The 23,924-nt window shown below is 36.1% G+C and overlaps 1 protein-coding gene across 6 annotated transcripts in view; it reads left to right on the top strand.

The window, feature by feature from the left end:
* The window catches only part of DMXL1 (Dmx like 1), an 85,551-nt gene that overhangs the window by 28,444 nt on the left and 33,183 nt on the right, over positions 1-23,924 (top strand). For 3 of the 6 annotated variants that reach the window (XM_067315822.1, XM_067315820.1, XM_067315824.1), the window contains exons 9-27: positions 174-342; positions 3,687-3,899; positions 4,562-4,815; positions 4,915-5,599; positions 6,174-6,295; positions 6,825-6,914; positions 7,223-7,325; positions 9,852-9,968; positions 10,848-11,075; positions 11,818-13,494; positions 14,110-14,220; positions 15,441-15,610; positions 16,771-16,868; positions 17,563-17,728; positions 18,521-18,773; positions 20,181-21,271; positions 21,482-21,673; positions 22,955-23,031; positions 23,226-23,353. In XM_067315822.1, the coding sequence (XP_067171923.1) occupies positions 174-342; positions 3,687-3,899; positions 4,562-4,815; positions 4,915-5,599; positions 6,174-6,295; positions 6,825-6,914; positions 7,223-7,325; positions 9,852-9,968; positions 10,848-11,075; positions 11,818-13,494; positions 14,110-14,220; positions 15,441-15,610; positions 16,771-16,868; positions 17,563-17,728; positions 18,521-18,773; positions 20,181-21,271; positions 21,482-21,673; positions 22,955-23,031; positions 23,226-23,353 (5,944 nt within the window). The remainder of the gene's footprint in view (positions 1-173; positions 343-3,686; positions 3,900-4,561; positions 4,816-4,914; positions 5,600-6,173; positions 6,296-6,824; positions 6,915-7,222; positions 7,326-9,851; positions 9,969-10,847; positions 11,076-11,817; positions 13,495-14,109; positions 14,221-15,440; positions 15,611-16,770; positions 16,869-17,562; positions 17,729-18,520; positions 18,774-20,180; positions 21,272-21,481; positions 21,674-22,954; positions 23,032-23,225; positions 23,354-23,924) is intronic. The other 3 variants (XM_067315826.1, XM_067315821.1, XM_067315823.1) reach the window with 2 other exon arrangements.

Genomic DNA, 23,924 nt, shown 5'->3' with positions numbered 1-23,924 from the left:
TGCTCCACTGCAGACACAGTCTGAGCAATGTGATTTTTGTGAGCAAATCCACTGATGTTGCTTTTAAAGTGAAAAAAATATTTCATGCACTAATATCTAGAAAACCACTTACAGATGAAATCTGCTTTTTCTTTTTGAAAGGAATTTAAAATGACACCTTATTCTTCATGCAGTTAAACCTGAGGCACTTCCGGCGAGGAAGGAGGAGGTCGGGTGCTGTAGTAGCACATACTGGGTACTCTCCACATCAGCAAGATCCTCATGAAGCTCACAGGAACATCCCTCCTCATGCAAATGCACTCTGTCACTTTCATATTGCTGCCAGTATCAATCCAGCCACAGGTAAGAAGCAGAGCAAATCCTTGCTACAGGATAAACTACAGTTCCTATTAGATATGTGGTGCTGCATAAGCTTAACTTGCTCAGATGTATTTGTAAAATATTAATATGATGGTGCAAGATGCCTAGGATATGGGTTTCATTTAATGCATAGAAGAACCTACAGTAATGAAATGCTTGGAATAAATTTTCTCTATAGTTATAGCGTCCTTCATTTTCTGTTCTTTTTACCTGAGATTTACAGTGGACTGACATATACAAGGGTAAGTGTTTGTAAATGGAGTTACAGGTTCATTGGGAATTGTTGGGTGCATAAAATATCATATTGAGAGCACACTGATAAATCAATTCACAAGCCTCTTGGAATGAATACCTAACATTGAAGGTCTAAAGTAACCATACATACCTGTACTTCTCTCTCTGAACCAAGCAAAACAGACTTAAACCTTCATCTTGTTTTATAAATTTAATATTCACTTGCACTTGAGCACTGTTTTCGTAGCACTAAGTAAAAGTCCCTTCAGGAACTAATACTTCTGCTTTTGTAAAGTTTGTGTATGTTGAAAATGAAGCGTATTGTCCACTCATTGAAAAACTGAATAGAAATGCAATTTTGAACTTCCTCTCGTTAAGTTTTATTGCTGTGATGTGATTTCCTGTGTCTAAACTTAATGGGCAATGATATTATATAAACCTTTTCTTAAACTAGTTCAGTTCCATCTTAAACATAGTATTTTTATTTATTTAATTTTTGCTGCTACTGACCCTTTTTGTAAGGCCACTCTTTTGACCTAAGTATGTTTATGGTTAGTTCATACTTAGCTGTGATGTCCTTGGTAGGTTAAAGAACCATACTTACCATATTTTGCTTTTGATTTGCTAAGCTACATGTTCTTGTTTAAGTTCATCTTTCTTTAACAAATGTGACCAGAATTGCATAAAGCTTGCCAGAAATAGACTTCCAGTTGTCTTGTGCAATACCATCAATCTTATTTCTGTAGAAAATGTCTCTAATCAATACATCAATTACTACCTAATGTCATAAAGGAAAGTTCCCGTGTGATAAATCTTGGAGACTTCAAGTTCTCCTGTTTGCATTTCTGCATCATCAAATGTATACAATGAGCTAATAAACCTTTTCACATGGTTAGCACGCTTTTTTTTTTTAATCCATACTCTTGATGCATTTCTGTTTATACATAATGACTAAGGAGTCTTTAATTTGGCTTTTAATAGTCTTTGCAATATAACTGAGCCAAACTGCCAACTTGCAGAATGGGAATGGAAAAAATTTGGGAAGAGAATGGTAAAAGATTTTTCTAGGTATCTAAGGCTTAGCTGTCTTTGACCTTTTTAATTTTTTATTTCTTCTTTGTTTTCTTGTTTTATGTATTAGTAATATCCTGCTTGATACTGTTTTTTGTATCATTTGGTCTGTAACTCTTTCAGTAGATTTGGGGAATAACGGGTGGTTCTTTAATATTTTATTTGGAACCTCTGCTCTAAGTAACTCTTATCTTAAGCTTTAATTTGAAGAAATATCTGTTCTTCCTCACAGCTGATTTCCTAAGTACCTCAGTCTGGCCAGGTTCTCTAAGTAGTCCTTTTAGTTTGCCCTATTGGAATCAAATTTTACCTGAAAACCAAATTGTATTTTCTCTTTCGTTTAATTCAAACCACATCAATTTATGATCTTTCACTCCAAGATCTGCCCTTATTACAATATTCAGATTATCTGATAAAAACTAAGGCCAAAACATCACATATGTCATGTGAAGGGATACATGTTTTTCTATTTTTTTTTAAAAATTAATTTTGAAACTAATTTTCTTATAGTGACAAAATTCTTGAGACTTTCTTTTATGGTAAAAAGTTACTTAAATTAAACCTGGGTGGAGTTCAGTGAAAGGAATAAGCAGTTGTTTGGACAAAATTATATTTAGGGAAAGCTGGAAAGAGTTACTGATTTTTGTTTGTTTGTTAAATCCAAAGACTTTGGAAGGTTTTTGGAAAGAACAAGTGTGACTCTGAAGCGAGTAGAAATTCACTAGCTAAGGATTTTGGCCAGAACTGAACATCGATTAAAAGTTGGTAATCCTCAAGAAGACATAGTAGTCCTAGAACAGAATAACTGGAGTTTTGGGGTGGGAAAATGGAGAAAAATGTGATTCCTTTCAATCAAACATCAAAAAATCCTTAAAGTACATAGCTTTATATTCTAATATCAAAAGTCATCTTTCCAGTTCACCTTGTTCATGTTTGCTGTGGTTACCTGCCTTTAAGAGAAATAGCTTTGTTTTCCACTCTAATTTCTGTTGTTGCCAAATCCATTATCATGTTTTTGTAATCAGCAATAACTGTCTTTTTTAGGAAGATAGACCATATTTCTCAAATCCTGTGTTCCTTTTTTATGACAAAATTCTTGGTAGTCATGTTGATCCTTTTTTATGTATGTGCTCTCAGTTATTTTCTTAGCCTAGACTGGAGTATAAATAATTCAAAGGTATTGCTGGTGTAAAAAACAGAATTGGACTAAGAAATACTTTGTCTCCCAGGAGATGGAATTTATGTACTACTGCATAAATAGCAAGTAGAAGGAGATGAGAATATGGAGACTTCTAGGTATGAATTAAATGTAGGTTGAGCCTTTAGCTATATGGCCCATTTGGAGAAATTACAGTAAATCACCTAGCTGCTTTTTTGCCACATTTATCTTAGATGATATGACCCTGCATCAGTCTGATACTCACTTCTGTCACTTTGTGATTACTTCTTTGTTTTTAACAACAACCTGTCACACCAAGTAGCATCACATGGCAAGGTGAAGTAGTAAGGGGATTGATATGAATCTGACACCCTGGTTATGTGATAGTGTTACAGAGGGCATATCTGGTCACTGTGGTAGTTCTGCCTAGCCATCATATATGATCCTTGGTATCAACATATACCTACTGTAACCTGCTTTCTGAAGTAAACACCAGCAAACTATGCTGAAATGATTTGGTTTGTACTGAGCTGTAGTAGCAAAAGCAAGCTAAATTAGCCTGTATGGACACCTTTGTCATGAATATGTAGCTCAGGGTCATACAGTAACCTTAACATAAACATGGCTGAGAGCTTCCCTTAGAACATGATTGTTGTGCCCATCTTCTTGTGGATAGCAGCCGAACAGAGTAATACTAAAAGTGGATGATGTTGGTGAAAGGAATGACAACTAGCAATGCACTTATTCCCAATTGCATTTTTTCATAGTAGAATTTCTGCTTGAAAAGAATTTTTCTGAAGTTACTTTTTTCCTGTTCAAGATACTTTATTTTGAAAAATATTTTTAACGTGTTTTCTTGTAGATATTCCTCTACTTCCTTCTATCACATCTCTGAGTCTTGGTGAAAATGAAGAAAAAAATGGACCTTTTGTTGTGCATTGGCTAAACAATAAAGAACTTCATTTTACCTTATCCATGGAAGTATTTTTGCAACAACTTAAAAAGAGTTTTGAACATCACTCTCCTGAGACCAGTGCTGAGGAATTTAATCAGGTGGATGGCAAATCAGAAGAAGGTAAAAGTCCTTGGCTTTCATTTTATAAAGTAATATGTAATGTTCTTCAATGTGAAGTAAGGGACAGGTAACTTAGTGTCTAAGGATGCAGATGGATTACAATAGCATTTTTGTGCATTTCCTTCCCTTCCACTGGAAGTACCTAAATGGCTTTAAAAAAAATCTGTTTCTAGAAATCCTGAATTTGTTAATGGTTGTTTCAGAGATTTTTAGTACTTTGTGCTGAACACTGTCACCTTAGCTATTTAGGCTGACCTGAAGGCTTTCGCATGGAAGTGTGTTATTTTAATATTTTTAAGGAAGCAGATACAATCTTAGAACTAAGGGGGTTTTTTTGTTTTTAATGTTAATGTACACCTAATTTAAACAGCTGTACTTTATAATGTTATATAAACAATATATTTAAATATACATGGTTGGGAGATGACTGCTCTTGTTCTGCCTGTGCATTCAAGAATTTAAGTGGGAGGAAAAAAAACAAGTATTTCATCTTAAGGTGCAAAATCATCTACTTTGACTGAGGTCTGCAACAGAACTTCTAGCTTGAATTTTCACTATTTGAAATTGTGCTTGTATGAGTGATTTAAAAGAAGCTTGGAAGGTGCTCCACTGCCTGCTATGTTTCAGCTTGTGAATATAAGATATATCTGTGTGTGTTCTAGAAGCTAATGAAAATGGAGTTGAACAAAAAGGAAACCAAGAAAAGAGGGAACTGGGTGGTGAGAAAACAACTCCAAATTCAAGCTTTATTCCTTTATCTTCTGCAATTATCGATCATGAAATTGAAGTACTACTTTCCGAATGGAGTAAAAATGCTGACATGCTATTCAGTATACATCCTATGGATGGTTCATTGCTGGTATGGCACGTGGACTGGCTAGATGAATACCAGCCTGGCATGTTTCGCCAGGTGCAGGTACTTCATTTTTTCTGGATTATGCATTGTTACTCAGTGAGAAGTATGCTGTGAAAATAACTTTCATATTAATTCCTTCTCCCTTTCTTAAATTTCTAGGTGTCATTTGTCTCAAGAATTCCAGTCGCATTTCCAACGGGTGATGCCAGTTCTCTTTGCAGAAGTATAGTGATGTATGCTTGTACCAAAAACGTTGACTTGGCTATTCAGCAAGGCAGACAAAAGCCCCCTGGCCTTACGCGATCCTCATCTATGCTTATCTCTTCTGGACACAGTAAATCAACCAACAGCTTAAAATTAAGTATCTTCACCCCCAATGTTATGATGATTTCCAAACATGCAGATGGGTCTCTGAACCAGTGGTTAGTGAGCTTTGCTGAGGAATCTGCTTTTTCAACTGTACTCAGTATTTCACATAAATCCCGATATTGTGGTCACCGTTTCCATCTTAACGACTTGGCTTGCCATTCAATATTGCCATTGCTGCTTACAACCTCCCATCACAATGCTCTGAGGTCACCAGATGTTGAGAATGCAAAACAGACAAATGATTCTTTAAAATCTCAGGAGTCACCATTAAGACCTCAGAATAGAGGCAATGCAAGTGTAACATCCCAGGATCCCAGTGCAGTTTACAGTGAGCTTATTCTTTGGCGAGTTGATCCTGTTGGGCCATTGTCCTTTTCTGGTGGAGTTTCTGAACTTGCTCGGATCAATTCCCTTCATGTTTCTGCATTTTCTAATGTTGCATGGCTGCCCACACTTATACCCAGCTATTGCCTCGGTGAGTTTAGTTTCCTGACTTGTTAAGTGTTATAGAGTAAAAGTAAATTAGCCTAAAAATGCTATTAAGTAGGCAATATAGATATATTTGAAAGTATCGAAGAAATATTAAGCGTGGACTCTTTATTTTAGTTTTCCAAGCTGCTGACACTTTGAAGTTGTGTATCGTTCTGTGAAGACTTACTGTGTTCTTTCTTCTACCTTCTTATATGTATTATTATGTACGTGATGTTTTAGGAGCTAATGCAGTGCAGTTCTTAGATGCTAGTATATACTTTAGATTATAAATATCTCAACAATGATTACAGGCTATGGTCAGCACTCGAAAAGCAGAGGTAGATTTTGCAGGTAGTTCATAAATGGAATTCTGATTTCCTTTAATGTATTTTAGCATTGGTTGCTAAGCTCAACATTAAATTTCGTAGTTTTTGCTTGTGAACAGAAATTAATAAGAGAAATTATTTCTTGTGTTATATTTTTTTTCTTTGATAACTTTAAAATTGCCTCTGGTCAAAAAAGGGAGAGTGTTCGTGTTTGATATATGTTTGCGCACTTCGTGCATTTGTATTTTTCAGGTGCATACTGTAATTCTCCAAGTGCCTGCTTTGTGGCTAGTGATGGACAGCATCTGAGATTATATCAAGCTGTAATAGATGCTAAAAAACTTTTGTGTGAGCTCTCCAATCCTGAAATTTCTGTAAGTGAAACCTGTTATAAGTTTTTGGAGTTTGTAACTTAATTCTACAGCATGATTTTCTGACTTTCTGGTAACTCACCAGGCTTGTGGCTGAGGATTCTGCAGACTGTGATAGCTTAGCTCTGCTTGTAGAATCAGATATGATAAAACTGCTTAGCATTGTAGCCGTGCTGTATTCCATTTAATCTTCTAAACTGAACATAGAGTCAGGTTAGTGTTTGGTTGGGAAATGCCTGTGAAACGCTTATGCCACAAGGCATAATAATAGAGTAAGAAACACTGCACTGTGCACATCCAAAGAAAAAGTTGAGATACTGTTGTAGAGTAGTGAAAGGATGATAAACTGCTGATTGTGATGCTTTCCAGATGAGACATGCAAGTTCTTGCCAACTTGTAGCCACCAAGAATAATGTAGTTCTTGGGGAAACTAAGAATGCTATGAAAGCTCTTAGTGAATTGCAACCTGTTTAGAAATACAAAAACCTGAGTTAACAAGACCGTCCCACTGCTTTTTTTTTTTTTTTAACAGAAATATGTTGGCGAAGTTTTTAACATTGTAAGTCAGCAATCTACTGCCCGTCCAGGATGTATTATTGAACTGGATGCCATCACAGAGCTTGTAAGATCTTTTGTATTCTTCTTATAGCATTATCATCTTGTTTAAAATGTGTTAAAAATTAAGGCTGTAGCGCTCAATCAAGTTAAAGTAGTTAAAGACTGATTCTGGCATATACCTGCTTTTAGTTTCATAATATCCATAAATGAAGAAAACTTGAACAATGAAAGTGCTTTTTATTGAGAAATCTTGCATTCATGTGGCTGACTTAACAAACAACTTAAAAGCTCCCATCTTAGAGAGCAAAATTATGAATACGCTTCACAATATTCACATCTTGCATGTGTGACTTTTTTTTTTTTTTTTTTTAGCATGGTAGGAAAACACAGTTATTTCATGTTTTTCAAGAAGACTTCATTTTAAATAACCAGGAAAAGAAAACCCCTGAAATGAAGAACAATTTACCAGAGTCTGGTAAAGAAATCTTTTTCCTCTGTAGAATGAAAAATATAATACCTGGTCTTCACCATTTATTTTATGAAAAAGAACCTGTATAGCTTTTTGCATTTTAAGGTCAAAGATATTTATGTAAGATCTTTATATATCAAAGAAGAGCAGCACCACTTGATCAAACTTTAGACCAACTAGCTTGTCATGAGGTACTCATTGTATACTGTACAGAGCATTCTATTGCTGGTAGCTTTGTTAGTGCAAAGGGGGAAAAGGTGTTTTAAAGGTAAAGCCTGTAGCTATGGAGTATGACATAGACAAAACTTACTTTGGTTTTTCATGCACATGCGTGCGCACACACACTATAAAATACAATGTTCTAAATACTGTGTGGATATTTCATAGCTATAATTTTAGAAGATATGATTCTGTAGATCTTTGGGCATTTGCTAATTACACTGGAATAGATGATTGGTTCTCCTTGGTGAAGTGGGTTAATGGTTGAGTTATATAGGCATCTCACTTCTGTTCAAAATTTTCAAATGATCTGGAAAACAAAGTTCAGGATAAAATGACAGTCTGTGATACCAACTAATTTGGGGTAGTAAAAGAAAGGCTGAATAAAAAGGAGCGAAGTTGCAGAATAGTCTCATAATGTTGGGGGTAACAACATGGTGCATGAAACTTATTTCGCAGAAAAAAGAAGGGAGACATTGGGGAAAAACGACCTGAACTGTGTATGCACATTGAATTCTGAATTAGTTATTGCTACTCAAGAAAGATCTGGAGTAATGGAGATAAATCTATGAAAGTGTTAGCTCAACTCTCAGTAGAGGTCAAAAATGCATATGGAATGTTGGAAATTTAAAACAGAATAGAGAACAAAAGAGAAAAGTGTTAGGCCACAGCATAAGTTTGTTGTACTTTTGCATCTTGAATACAATGTGCAAAATGGTCTCTGAAAGAAATACAGAAACTATTCTAAAGCCTTGGTAAGAGGAACAGCTGAAAGTCTACAACTCCTCAGCTTGGAAAAGAGGCAGGCAACTGAATACATATAGAGGTACTTAGTTATCTGGGGGTCTAAAAATAATGATATTCACAGAGAGATGAGTAAGAAATGATTATTCACTGCATCTTATAATACAATAATGAGAAAACATCAGATGAAGTTAGTAGGTGGCAAGTTGAAAGCAATGGGAAGTACTTTTCTGCAGAGTGCCTAGTAAATATGTGGAACACATTGCCACAGAACGTTGTGGATATTGAAAGATTTACTTAAGGTCACAACATAATGGAATGAAATCTGTGGAAGACCATTAAAAACAAAGAAACAGATGCTCTTTTGGGAACTTACTGAGTTGGAGATAGCTGAAAGCTGGGAAGCGTGTGGGGAAGGTGCCACTATATACATACCTGCTTCTGTATTTTTTTCCTAGGCATCTTGTACAGACCACTGCTGTGTAAGAAATTGAGCTAAATGGACACTTTGAAACTGTAAATTAGAAGTGCAGCATTCACATGCATTCTAAATGGAAACTATTTTCTAGTACTTTAAAGCTCTTAAGTTTTAAAATCCCTCCCCCTCTTTCCCTTTTTAATAAAGCACATAAGAATTTAGCTCATGTTGTTTAATAACTGGTTCACTTCCTTTTTTATACAGTAACATAAGCAATCCAGTATAGAGCCCACAGGGCTAATGCAGCTTATTCTTCATCATGTTTTTCTAGATGTGTACCCAAAGGAAGGTCAGAGGAATCTTGGAGAAAAGATGGTACATGCTAGTATCACTAAACTAACTATTTATTTTTGGTCCTAAGGAGCTTCCTTTGGAGCTAAGGAGGGAGAGTGGATGGATGCACTCTCCAGAAATGGGCTCCTCCTGACATAACAATTCATGCCTTCTTTTTTCGATGACTGAAACTATAGATAACAAGTGGCTTCTTACAAAGAAGCATCCTACCTCTTGTGTTTCCAAGGCTAGATAGTCAGTCTGGCTGGGCTGTGTTGAATGGATCTGTCCATTAGACCAACCTGTGACCTGCCCAACTCTTGACATAGTGTTGCCTCTCTAGATGTTACTTGTGTAGTTTTTATACATTAAACATAACAGCTGTAGCAGGCCAGGCCAAATCTCCATTTGTCTCACTGTCTTACCTCTCACATTGGCCAGTAACAGATACCTAAGGAAAGTGTAAGAGAGAAGGACAAGCATGCAGAGTGGAGAATATTTTCTGGGACTTAGCTTTAAACATATAGCAAGTTCAGACAAATGTTTTGTCATCTCTAAAGAAAATAATGACAATTTAAAATATATGCACATATATATATGTATATACACATAGCTATAATCATTTTAAGGGTTATTACTTGTGATAAAATGGGGGGAGGGGGAGAAGGAGCGTGGTTGTTGCTAGAAGTTGTATAACAGGTATAGCCAGACCGTTGTATTTGAACATCATTTGAATATGATTATTCGCTAGCCAGTAAAGTTTAGTGCTGTGTTTGGTTCAATAACCCGTAAGATCCTCCTGTTCTGAATTTCATCAGGATGCCAGCAAAATGGATTCTCTGAGAAGTTCTACTTAATAGTAATAGAATATACGCAAAACCACTCATTACTACACATGTGGCACTTACACTTGAAGTCAATTCCCGTCTCAATAGGTAAGCCCTTTAGTTTTGATGTAAAAAATAAAAACAAAAACAAACAAACAAACAAAAAAACCCTGGTTTTAATAAAGGCTAACAGTTCAGATATATTGTGCTTCTCAATTAGAAGTTTTTGTTCTGCAATTTTAAAGTTTACACAAGTTCTGAATTGGGATGTAGTCTGAAGCACCTAAACATCAGAAATACAATTATGAGGAGTTGTTTTCTGCTGGTTCTCTTTGAGACTATGAGGCTACCACAAAAAACTTAAAAGTAAGCTGATGTACTTCTGTAGTTTTCTGTTAACATCTAAAAATTAAGGAAACATAAATCCAATATTTACTATATACCAGAGGAATCTGTTATAATGCATGGTCTGTTGTTTAAACCATAATTCTACTTTAAGTGTTGATTTTCATAAAAAGGAATGAAATTTTCATATCCCATAATCTCTAAGATCTTACATTTTAAGCAAGTGTTAACAAAACTGTTCTGGAAATACCTTTCTCCAGTTTGAGTTAAGACTTGAGTTCTGCATTTAAATTTCTCTAGCTGTGGGTATTTTGTGCCTCATGAACATTAATTTCCATGGATACCATGTATATATCTATCTTCTGCAGTTTTGCTGCTTCTGGTTACAATTTGATTGCTTTAAATCTGAAGAGTGTTTGAAGCTAGAACTCGACGCAGTTCTAGAATTTTAGAAGTATTTAATACAGGAGGTGTGCTAATATTTCTCTTTAAATGTGAATTTAGGAACATTTTCATTATCATGAAAGTAAAATTTTAAGTCTCTAGTTTTATCCATCTTTTTGGAGTGTTAAAGTGAGTAAAATTCTTATGTTAAAAGAAACCTAGTTGACTCTCTTTAATAATAGTGCAAACTTTTTTTAGATGAAAAGATAGATTCAAATACAGCTGAAACAGCAACACAACAAGAAGGATTATATTCTTCTTCACCAGATCCAGAGAAGATACAGTCACCTTTCACTCAGAAGTATCAGGCTTGTAAAGCAAACCTTCAGAGCACAAGCTGGCTTACTCTCTCTTCAAAAATGGTATATAGTCGAGAGCTGGATTTGCCAGAAGAAGTGGAGATTATAAGTGTTAAGCCATCAGCAGGTTTGTAATTTTTTAAAAAATAATAAAATAAGGAATTGTTGCCATTCTGATTTAGCAGTAGGTTTTAAAATCATGACAAATTAGTAGTTTGGTATTTGTAGTCAGAGTTAAAAACCTGCAACTGGATCCACAAGGTTTGCTAAAATGTGATGCCCTGACTTTGTACCTGGATCCTGGAACTAATACTAAAATAAAGCTTTTATGTAAGGTATAATACTTACAGAAATCCAGATTCTGTTAGTAATAAAAATTGTAGCAACACAAATTTGTTTTTGCAAACCATCAAAAAATATTCTTTGTGAGACCTACTCTTAAACTTTGAGGCTTTCACCAGTAGTCTTTCAAAAAAATATTATAAACTTTTTTAGATTTCTGAGATAAATATTTGTCTGGTGGGAGAAACAGTAAATGTCTATTAAAATCATGCCGTGGAGAATATGAGGTTTTTTTTTCCTTCCCTCTTACGGTGTGAAAACTGGCACCTAACAACATTAATATACAGGTTTAAAACATGTGATTTAATTTCTTTCTAGAGAATGGGGGACTAAGGGTAAAATGGGTTCATGGTATTTCTGTCATCTTGTGTTTCCTTTGTGAAACTCTGCAAACAACCCTCGGTATGAGGACGTCCTAATACTTTTTGTTTCAGAATAGTGAAATGATAACTGAATATAATGATCTTTACTCTTGGCTTGCATTCTGATATGTTGTCCTGGTAAAAACGTATTTTATTTTATTTTAGGACATCTGAGTTCCTCTTCCATATACCCTGTTTGTCATGCCCCTTATCTACTGGCTACTTCGTGCTCTGATGGAAAAGTTCGGTTCTGGAGATGCAGAGTGACTACTGAATCATCAGCTTCTTCCATGCCAGAATATAATGTACATAATGATCTTACATATATATGGGAAGAATGGCCGTTACTGATTGAGGATGGACTTAGTAGTAGTGCCGTTAATGTTCCAGGAAGGCCGGTTGAAGTTAGTTGTGCACACACAAACCGATTAGCTGTAGCATACAAGCAGACAACATGTAAAAATAGTCACCTTTCTCAAGACTTTATAATGGATGTTAGTATTTTTGAATGTGAATCTACAGGGGGCTCTTCTTGGATTTTAGAGCAGACTCTTCATTTAAATGAAATAGGCACCATGTTAGACTCTGCTATGAGTATTGATAGTAATTTAGTGGCATACAACCAACAAGAGGTTTGTCTGTCTCATAGCGGGAATATTGTACCCAGCACTAAGCACTTGGTTCACTTAGACTGGATGTCTAGGGAAGATGGTTCACATATTCTGACAGTGGGAATTGGATCAAAATTATATATGTTTGGCCAACTGTCTGGGAAGATGCAAGAACAAAATGGTAAGGAGACTGTAGCAATCTCCCACAGTGGCAGTATGAAGATTACAACCCTTTCTAGGTTTGTTCTGCTGCGTTGTGTTGACTTGGTTTCTTCTGTAGAAGGGTCACCTCCTTTTCCAGTCTCTTTGTCTTGGGTGCGAGATGGCATTCTTGTAGTTGGAATGGATTGTGAAATGCATGTTTATTCCCAGTGGCAACCTCCTTCCAAGCAGGAACTAGTTAGTATGGATTCTTACAGTGGAAGTATACCGTGTATAACAAGCTTAATGAAACAAAGCCAGTCAGCTGCCTCAGGTCTGCATCCACCAAAACGAACCTTGACCAGGTCTATGACCAGCCTTGCACAGAAACTCAGTGGGAAAAGAACTGCCTTTGATCTGTCTACGGAAATGGAAGACTCTGGTCTTTTTGAAGCAGCTCATGCATTATCTCCCACTTTACCTCAGTACCACCCTCACCAATTGTTGGAGCTCATGGATCTTGGTAAAGTACGCAGAGCAAAAGCCATTCTGTCCCATCTAGTTAAGTGCATTGCTGGAGAAGTTGTTGCTATAAATGAATCTGAACCTAATCATGACAGGAGACTCAGATCTCTTACAATCAGTGCTAGTGGAAGCACTGCAAGAGATCCCAAAACATTCAGCAAAACTGAGAACACAGACTATATCGAAATAGACTCAGTTCCACCGCTGCCTTTATATGCTCTGCTTGCTGCCGATGGTGATTCCTCTCATTCAGAAAAGTCTAATAATCAAAATAAAGATACACCCAATGACAATTATGAAGATCTCTTTCAAAATTCTGTTGTAAGTACAGATGAACTTGTGATGTTGGATGCAGATGAAGATAACACAAAACCAAAGGTCATTGATCTTTCTCAGTATAGCCCAACTTACTTTGGGCCAGAGCATGCTCAAGTTCTTTCTCGTCACTTGCTTCATTCGAGCTTACCAGGTCTCACTAGAATGGAGCAAATGTCACTGATGGCCTTGGCAGATACAATTGCTACTACCAGTACTGACATTGGAGAAAGTAGAGACAGAAACCAGGGTAAGCTTTCTCTCTCAAATTAGGTGTAATGCTGTGTTTCACAAACTTTATTTGGAAGTTTTTTCTGTTACCTTTTTTTTGTGTGCGCGTGCGTGTGCGCGTGCGTGTGCGCGTGTGTATGTGGCTTACTGAAGCATGTGATAGTTTTGTTTCATAGTATTGCTTGTATTATTTACTGTGCCGATAGAGGTTTAACTGAAGTTTCATGACTTCAGATTTTTTCAAAAAATCAAGTTTTATTTTGGTAACTGCTAATGCAAGTGTGTTGTTCCTTTAGTCCACAGACCACAATTGTGTTTCTCAATCACTTTTTAAGAACAAACTTTTAAGAGCCAATGTTAGTTCTACTATCTGGAGAAATTAAGAGAAATAAGCTGGTTTTTTCATTTGATAAAACCCCTTTTCCTGTTTTTTATGTTTCAAACAAGTAACTTCACAACCTCTTGTTTGAAATTTTCCTCTTGTATTGACGGGAAGATTTTTGAATTAAACTATTACATTTATGGATTTAAAGCATCAGCAGTCATAGAATTGTAGGGTATTTTTTTGTAAGCAACTTAAAAGTTATTTTAAATGATTTCTCCTAAAAAAAACTATGAAAATGTTTAATTCCAGGTGGAGAAACTCTTGATGAGTGCGGTTTAAAATTTTTATTAGCTGTTCGGCTTCACACATTTCTAACAACCTCTCTCCCTCCTGTATATCGAGCTCAACTGCTTCACCAAGGTAACTGAAGTGTTTTGTTAGGTCATGTGAATCTTGTGCAGTGAAGTGGCTGTGCATGTGATTGCTCTGTTGTTGACATGCCTCTGCAGAGTTAATGTTGTTCCAGTAGCCTTCTGTGGGAATAATAGAGTAGAAAATATAGAGTATTTACTTAATGAGTTTTTAATACTTATTTGAAAAGGATTCTAATGGCCTACTCAGTCCTTATATTCCTACTGTAGTTATCCAGTGAACTATTTCAAAATTTTCTTTGGTATAGTTTTGAATTTTTTCTAAAAATGATATTACAAATGACAAAATGAGATACATTTGCTAAGGTCTAATCAAATCGAAAGGACTGGCTATGATTGCTTCTTAACCCTTTGATTATGCATGCATAATGACTGCATTTTTAGTCTTATGGCTTGCTACCCCTCCGCTGAGATTGGAGCTTGCCAGCGTGCCTCAGCACAGTATTGCTGAGCCAGCTCTCTGTTGGTGTACTTTTAACTGCGATGCTCCTGCCTTCTACTGAGCCCAGAAATCGGTGAGAGCTAGAAGTGCCTCTGAGGCACCTGCAGAGTTGCAGTTCAGAGTGCCTCTGTGCAAAGCAGCATCCCCTGGCCCTCACAGGAGTTGCAATTTGATCCATAGCCAGCTATGTTGCTGATTAGTAACTGTTATCTTCTTCAGGTCATGTTTTGTTTTGTTTTGTTTTTTCTTCCGGTTTCCTTTTGTGTGCCTATTCTCAAACCTGTTTTCTACCAGAATAATCCCAAATTTCACATTTTCCAAGCCATTCCAAATCAAAACAGTACAGGTAATTTTTACAACTTTAAAAAGTTTAATTAGCTGGTTGCACTTTGTATATACATAGCTACATAGCTAATCTTAAAGCCCCTCATTATAAGCAGATTTTGAGCTTTAGTCAGTCACTCTGTTCCTTGCAAAATGTGTAATGAACAGTTTGCAAGTGAAAAAATGTTTTCATCTGTGAGGTGCATTCTTCAATATCTTGTATGCAATGCTTACATATATTCCTAAATTTCTGCTATCTGATCAAATATATACTTAAAAATCCAGAATAAACAGTTTGACCTTTTTCCGTTCTCCCCCTCCTGCCTCCCTTGATTTTGTATTATGGATTACTTTATTAGTGAATCTCTCTTTTTTTCTTTTTTTCTTTCCCCCCTGCCTCTGTTTCCCCCTTCTCTCTCTTGCTCAAATGGCTGATTATCTAGGCTTGTCTACTAGTCATTTTGCCTGGGCATTTCATTCAGTAGCAGAAGAAGAACTACTGAACATGCTCCCTGCAATGCAGAAAGGCGATCCAACATGGCCAGAACTCAGAGCTATGGGTATAGGATGGTGGGTCCGAAATATCCGTAGCCTGCGGAAATGCATAGAAAAGGTAAATACAGCGTTCTGAGACAAAATTAATCAAATTGTTTTCAAATAGCTTTCCTCTGGTGTTTACTGTCTATGAATATAGTGATGAATTATGAAGTATAACGAGTGTTTCTGAATACTTCTTGCTATATCTGATGTGCATATAGTTTATTGTACAGATGGAACTTTTGTGTTTAACTGATTTATTTTTTAAGTAGTTTAGGTTTCAGATTCCAGCATGAAGTACACTTTGGGCTTTTAGATATTTTGTTTTGAGGGGTGTAGTATATGAGCTTTATGGTGGATGCTGAATATACAGTTTTGAGACTTTTGTTTTTTAATAGCAAGGGCCTCTCCTAGTCTAGGAAACAAACTATGGAAAAATTCTCATTAGAAAACGATGAAAAGTGGTGCTACCATGTATCTGTCTTGCAAGTTGATACATTTTCATGATAACTAAAGCTTGTGTTGTTCTTCATTTGGAAGTATGTCTTAACTGTCACAGATGCTACTAAGGTTAGGCTTATAGCTACACTTGTTTCAAGCTCTTGGAAAAGCCAGGTATGCTGAGCTAGAAAATGACATTCACAAGATACTTTGAGTACAGAACATGAACTAGCAAACATGTCTCAACTCTTTCAGTCTTCAGCAGCTAATTCATTAGTTTATGAAACTTATCTGCCTAGCACTTAAACTCCAAGTTTCCTAGGCCTGCATTTAAGGTTACCTATGTGGGTCTTACACTACTCTTACTGCCCCTTACCCCCTTTGCCTGTCCACTCCCGGAAGGGAATCCACCAAAAGAATTACTTTTGTCCTCTTCTGACTGGTCCAAGACTGTTCTTCAGGTATTTATCTGTCCTTTGATTACCAGACCAACTAATAAGATAATTTTATTATGATGATGGATCTGATTTTAGGTGTAGGCAGTTCCATTTGATCTCCTAAAAAAAGCTCTTAGAACAGAAAAAGTGTTAATTAAAGGGTATAAAACAAAAGCAAGGGGTTGAAGCAGCAGTATCCTCCACATACATTCTTATCTCAGACCCACGGTGAGAAGAGGGTTCATGTATCAAAGAGTATTTCTCAGCACTGTGGGACATGGGATACAAGAAGCACCAGGAATCCTATTTAAAGATGCTTTTAAATTTTGATGGGTTTGTTGTTGAACTGTCTTTGCAGGTGGCTAAAGCAGCCTTTCAGCGAAACAATGATCCACTTGATGCAGCAATTTTTTACCTTGCAGTGAAAAAGAAGGCTGTGATCTGGGGATTATACAGGTAGGAGACATTCAGGTTCTTATATGGAGTTTCATAGTGTCTGGGCTAATTTGGAAGAAAAAGTTGAATGTGGTGGTAATTCAAAAGAAATACAAATATTGCCATTGAAAGCGGAGATGCAATTTCTAAATCACCTACAAAATTGAATGAGTAACTTCCTGTGTCTACTGTGGTAATTTAGTTGCTGTTTCTAAAGGTGGATGCCTAAAGTTTAGTCTCAAATCTACTGTAACTTTCATCCATTACTTAATTGTGGATTACATCTAGAGGATTGCCTGTCTTGTGTGTGGAATGCAATAGGTATGTTTTAGATAAGCAGCACACTACATAAATTTTACCATGAATTCAGAAGATTTGATTGAGGCTGGCTTTCAGTCTAGCATTTCATAATAATGTTCGAATGCCCAAGCTTTTTTAAAATAGTTTACTCTTAAGAACTCACCTAGGACAAGTGAGCTTTTCTGTATTTGTGTCAGACTATCTAGTTACTTGTTTCTGATGCAAAAACATTAGGTTTTGTACTTAGTTTTTGTTCCTTTCTAAAAAATGAAGTCTCTTACATTCCTTGTGTTGTGATAGCCTCTGCATTTTCTGTTGAAACGACTTGTGTAAAATTCTGCTGGTATCTGAGGAAATCAAAAGCCAAAATAATCTAATAAAATATATAATTTTGTCAATTATGTTCAATCTGCAGGTCCCAAAAAGATACTAAAATGACACAGTTTTTTGGGAATAATTTTACTGAGGACAGGTGGCGTAAAGCAGCATTAAAGAATGCTTTTTCTTTGCTTGGCAAACAGCGTTTTGAACATTCTGCAGCATTTTTCTTGTTGGCAGGACACTTAAAGGATGCAGTGGAGGTAATAAAATAATTGGACTTAAGGTCTACGACTGTTATATTTAGTGTTCTAAATTTACAGAATGTATTGAAAGTGTCTGAAATGCATGGGGAACCTTTCAGCTTGAACTAGTATAACTTTTGAAGTTTCCAGTTTGTGCTGTCTCTTTCTCCCTCCTTCCCCTCCCATATGTCAATGGCAAATACAAATCCTTGATGTTTGCGTATTGTTTCTGTTTTAGCTCTCACCTTAGTGTTACCAAAAAGTCCCATGATTCATTTCTCCATAATAAAATCTATCTACCATTAACTTGCTTTCAAACTCTCTGATCTGTCACATCTGAAAGCAATGCTGATTTGCATTAGAAGGTTCCACATCTGAAAATGAAGGGTTTTTGGCAGTGATGTGTGTTGACTCCCAAAATCCTTTCACAAAAAAAGTAATTCCTGGGTCTGTGTATAGTAATATAACAACTTGAAGGGAATTCAACTGTGTGATAATGAGCAATTTGTTTTGTAAAGCTTCTTAATCAAAATGTGTAGTTTCAGAAAGTGGCCTGTACATGTTGACAATGATTTATTGAAGCCATATGATTTCAAAGATCCAGTGTCATGTCAGACTTAGTGAGGAAATCATAATTTAGATCTTGCACATAACAGTTGGCCACTGCTCTTATGCATAGTTCCTGCTAATTTATTTTATGGACTTGAGATAATACTTTTATCAGCTGAACAGATTTGCGTCTTGTCTTATGATCACTTTAACCAGCGGAGAAATTATAATACTGGGTTTTGTAAATATATTTTTGATTAGGTCTGCCTTGAAAAACTGAATGATATTCAATTGGCTCTCATAATATCAAGACTTTACGAGTCGGAGTTTGAAGTATCTAGTACTTACAAATCTGTACTACAGAAGAGAATTTTGGGAAGTGTCTCTCCTGGAAAAGATAGCCCAGGAAATATGCACTGTGATCCTTTTCTACGAAGTATGGCTTACTGGATTTTAGAAGATTATAGCAAAGCTCTTGACACTTTGATTAAACATTCTGTTGAAGATGAAGGTGGTAAGACTATGAATATTCTGGCTGTTGGGTTGATTTTTAACTGTTTATGCATTTAGGTAGTATTGTTGTAAAGTATAGTCTGAACATGACGGTGTACTGCACAGTTGCTCACCATTGCTAGTAAATAACTTACAAACAAAATGTATACCTTGCTACAGTATTCAGTATGACTTTGTTGTGATTATCCTCTACAGCGTGAATGGGTACTTAATTTATCCTTTAAATATGTTAATATCAGTATAATGAGAATGACTCTGCAGTGATTTAGCTCTTCAGCTGTTTTTGTAGCAGGAACTTGAAAATGAAGAGACTAAATTAGTGACTCTATAACAACCTAAGAAAAATTTCTGACTGCGAAGCTACCCAGTATAGTCTAGTAGACATACTATTTTGTAGTTTTTGGTCATTAGGAAGAGTTGATCAGAATCATACACTGCCATAGAAAGGATTGTTTTGATATTTAGTGTGATACTGTTCAATTGTTTTCACCTTGATCGCATCCTCCTGCGTAAAATCTATGTTAAATGTTACTAGTTTTTCTTTAATCGGTTTAGTGACTTGTTTGTGGGATTTTGCATTGTTTTCTTACTAAATAGTTGCTCTTTTTTCATGCACCTCTTTCTATTATGTGTAGTTAGTTGTGCCGTAACACCAGACAACAAACAATAAGGGCATATCTCAGCTAACCCAGACTCTTTGAAAGCTATGTGAATCATCCTATGCTGATGCTCATAGCTTTCCAATGATTTTCTGATCATCCATTTGTAAAATATCAGAATAAGATGGTAACTGGTTTTCTAGGCTTGTTTTGGGCATGAAAGCAAAATCTGTAGGTGTTGCATTGCTGCCCACTTCATTTGTTGTGTATAATGCAGGTATTAACACGTATGTGTGTTATGGATTTCCTAGTTTCATTAAGTGGTATTTGTTAAGAGATAGATGAAATAAGAAAGACTAATCCAAAACTTATAAAATATCATTTTCTGGGGTAAGAGATTTTGGTATGATGTAGTATCTTATTATACAGTGGTTTAGCAATGAAGACTTGAGAAATCTAAACTCTGAACAAGAACATGGTCTCCTCTTGACTGCTGCAGAACTAGTCTGACTGCAAGGAAATGAAGTGATAGTTGTTTCAAATTATGGGTCTTGCATGCCCATTCAAGCTCCTGCAATTTTTTTCTTTCCTTTAGTAGTGATTAGGTCTTATGATGTCTGTCTGTCTTTTTTTTTTCTCCTCTTTTTCTTCTATGAGTATTTAAATGCTGAAGGTGAAAAGGGGAATGCAATTAAGTCAACAGTAAAATGAATATTAAGACTTAATAGCCTTCTGATGAAGATAACACTTGCAGATGGATTATTTCATACAGAATTGTAGATTGTCCTCATGATGCAATATCTTTTCAGATGAAGGAGAAGGCTCATCAAATTGTAACCCTGCAGTGTTTAACTTCTATAACTACCTAAGAACACATCCCCTCTTGTTGAGACGTCATTTTGGCTCTTCTGATGCATCTTCCACACGTGTTTGTCTAACGGTAGAAAATGGATTAGCTGACAAAATCAACCTAGGGGAGAGAAGACTGTTTTTCACTACTGCCTATGCTCACTTAAAAGCTGGTTGTCCTATGTTGGCTTTAGAGGTATTATCAAAGATGCCAAAAGTAGTTAAGAGGTCAAAGCCATTCTGTAGCTCCCCTAGTTTAATGGATACCAGTAAAGACTCTTCACCATCTTCTCCAGTTAAAGGGTTGGAAATGAAAGACCAATTTTCAACTGTTGACTGGTCACAGCCAGTGTTGAATGGTCTAGGGTCATCTTCAGATTGTTCATCAGGAAAACATTCAAGTTCAGCTCTTTCGTTTGACTGGAGTCAGCCAAGTCTAGTATTCCAAGATGAACCTTTGGAACTACAATGGGACAGTGACAAAGATGATGAGAGTGAAGATTCTTCCTTGGTAATGAAAGAGCTAAAACCTTTGAAGAAAAGTGAAAAATTAGATGAAATAAGTTCTAGCTACACAGAATCTTTTAGTGCAATTGATGAAAAAGATGTTTTAAGTCCATCAGAAGATATAATTTCAGCACAGCTGAAGTTTAGAGCATGCCTGAAAATTCTTACTGTAGAGCTTCGTACACTATCCACTGGTTATGAGGTAGACGGTGGGAAGCTGAGATATCAGCTTTATCAGTGGCTTGAAAGAGAAGTGGTAGCTCTTCAGAAAACCTGTGAATACAGTGCTGAAGTGGAAGAGATACAGTCAGGTATTGCTGTGATGCCAGAAGAAGTTGCATTAAATGAAAATGCTGAAGACTTACCTGACCAGCAAAAAAACATGCTACAGAAAGAAAACTTTCAGAAAAGACGTCAGTGGCTTCTGAAATACCAGTCACTCCTAAGAATGTTTCTTAGTTACTGTATACTTCATGGCTCTCATGGTGGAGGCTTGGCATCTGTTAGAATGGAATTAATTCTGCTGTTGCAGGAATCTCAGCAGGTATGTGGGGAGGGGTTAATTTGCGTTTGCTTCAGTTTTGTTATAGATTGAATATCTCGTTATTTTGGAAATGAATAATTCTTTTATAGTGTATACCTGTTTTATAACAATCTGATATTTTATGATTTTTCTAGAAACCCCCTCCCCACTTATAAAATTTCTTCTTAAGAAGCTGTACTATCACTTTTTTTTCCTTTTGCTTGTTTTTAGGAACAATCAGTACAGACTCCTCTTAGCCCTCTGCCAGAGCAAAGCTCCATACCTCTCCTATTTGCTTGCACAGCTAGTGCCAAAACAGTGGTGGCTAATCCACTGCTACATCTTGGTAACTTAACTCATGATATATTACATGCCATAATAAACCTTGACTCGCCACCTCATCCAGATGCTCAGAACAACAAGGTGTGTATTTTTGTTGTAGTCATTTGGATTTTTTGTGTGTGTGATTATTATCTAGTTTGCTTACTCATGAATGTTTTTTGACAGCGTGAAAACTTCCTGATGTGCCTACCTGTGACAAGCAGTAAAACTTTGGAACATAAATATTTCTTTGTAGTTTGTGTTAAAACAATGTCCACTGAAAAATTATTACCCATTCTTGAGGTGCTGAGCATTGATCCCTACAAGCTGAAGTAGATTGGCCTCTCTCATGAGGATACTTGTCCAGGATGACATCTGTTATGGAAAACATTGTGCTACACTGTCAGTGTCACATTTGCCTTTTATGTCAATATGATCACAATTTCTCTAACAATAAATTCTGTGTTTTCTCTCTTAGACCTAAATAAAATTGATAGCTTTGAGATACAAAAACTGATGGTCTGCAAAGTGAAGAGAACTCAGACATTTCTGAGAAACAATATATGTGCTCATACAATTTTTTTTTTTTTTTATGTTTGCATAAAGCTTCTCCTGTACTTAGTCTGGGACTGAAAATTAAACCTAAAGCTTTGGGCTGAGTATATTCTGAAATTTTGTATATATTAGGTCCCAGATCCAGTTTACTATACTGGGGATTTCTAGAGAGCCTCAAGAGATTGATTGTTCAGTTACTAATCTGGTGCTTCATTTGAGAGGGAACAAACAAATGTGTATATTAAACTTAATTTTTAACTGAATCTTTTTGATCAACAGGTTCTTTAGCTCTTCACATAAATGTATTTTGTGATATATAAGATATATCAGCTATGACAAAAATAGTGATGTTCAGTGTGATACTAAGTAAATCGTGTGTGTGTGTGTTTCTTGTTGAGAGATACAGCAAGGATTGTTCAAAACCAAGCTGCTTTACAGTCTTCATTCTGAAGTAAAGCCTTTGTGTTCTGAGCCAGGGTATCAGTACTCTATAGGAGTACAATCACTTTTGACTGCTGTGAGTATAGTGGCTTAAGATGTTGCTGTCTCTTAATCAAAGAACACTGCAGGTAGAGCTGAGCTGTGATTATAGGCTGATGAGTTGTGCAAGTGCTTCCCCTGTCCCTTTCAGTGCAAAGTGAGTAGATTTAACTGAGAAGAATTCTGAAGGGAAGAATACTTTGTCAGTGAGTTTTGCTATAAGCACTTGTATCTCTTCTGTATTCAGCGTTTGTTTTGCAGTTACAAATTTGTATATGTTCAAGTACTATGATATTAACAGCTGTTCATTTTGAAGTGTAATCTGTTCTATAAAACTTTGTCTTCCAGATATATGTAATGCATACCTTAGCAGCATCACTCTCTGCTTGCATCTACCAATGTCTTTGTGATGGCCACAGCTACAGGTAAAGATTCATCAAAAGCAAATTTTAGAGAACAGTGAAGATACTGTCTCATTATAGAAATGTCATAATATGTAGTGCACCAAAAGTCAGTACTGAAGTTTGCCTGCATCTAGCAAGGGCTATCACTTGAGCAGTTTTAAACTTCTTTTTATTTATTTTTAATAGTTATGACATCTCAGTTCTTTGTTTCACAGCTCATTACAAGCAAATCAGTTCACCGGAACAGTGTATCAGACATTGCTTCTAACTCAGCGTCATTCTCTGAGAACAACAAGCTTGGATGAAACAGTGACTCCCAATACATCACCTTCTCAGTGGCCAGGTATTCAGAGTTGCTTTGTTTCTTTCCTCTTAAGGAAAACTTAACTCTCTGCATCTGCTGTAAGAGCACGTAGCTATGCTGTGGACTTTCTTTTACTGTTTGTAACACTGTTTAGTAAAAATAAAATAAATAAATAAATAAATATATTTTTAAAGAAGCTGTAACCTGGTAGATCAGTCTATTCACTAGCTGAAGCAAACTTACATTGCTTTCTTTTACTAAAAATTGTTAGCTTGGTCTCTAGTAAAGGGCAAGAAAACTTAAACTAAGGAGATGTGCTGTCCTGTGCTCTTTTTGCTCCACCTACAGGCATAGATCAGTCTTACCAGTCTTTTGCTTTCATATACTTGAAAATGACTTGATAGGCTATCTTAAAGTAAGTTTGTGCTCTGTGGCAGATATGATTGTAGCTTATGTATGCTTATTGAGGTAACTTGAGTCTATTGACAAATAGAAAGTTTACACAGAATTATGTTCTGCCATAGCTATAACAGGCCCTTAGGACTTGAATACTTAAACCATGCTGGGATCTCTGCTTGTGAACCTACATTGGTCCCATTAGTGTGTAAGC

The sequence above is a fragment of the Apteryx mantelli genome, chromosome Z (genome assembly GCF_036417845.1).
Source record: "Apteryx mantelli isolate bAptMan1 chromosome Z, bAptMan1.hap1, whole genome shotgun sequence".
NCBI lineage: Eukaryota > Metazoa > Chordata > Aves > Apterygiformes > Apterygidae > Apteryx > Apteryx mantelli.
Note: the sequence above shows the minus strand (reverse complement) of the source record. Positions and strands in the feature narration are given on the sequence as shown.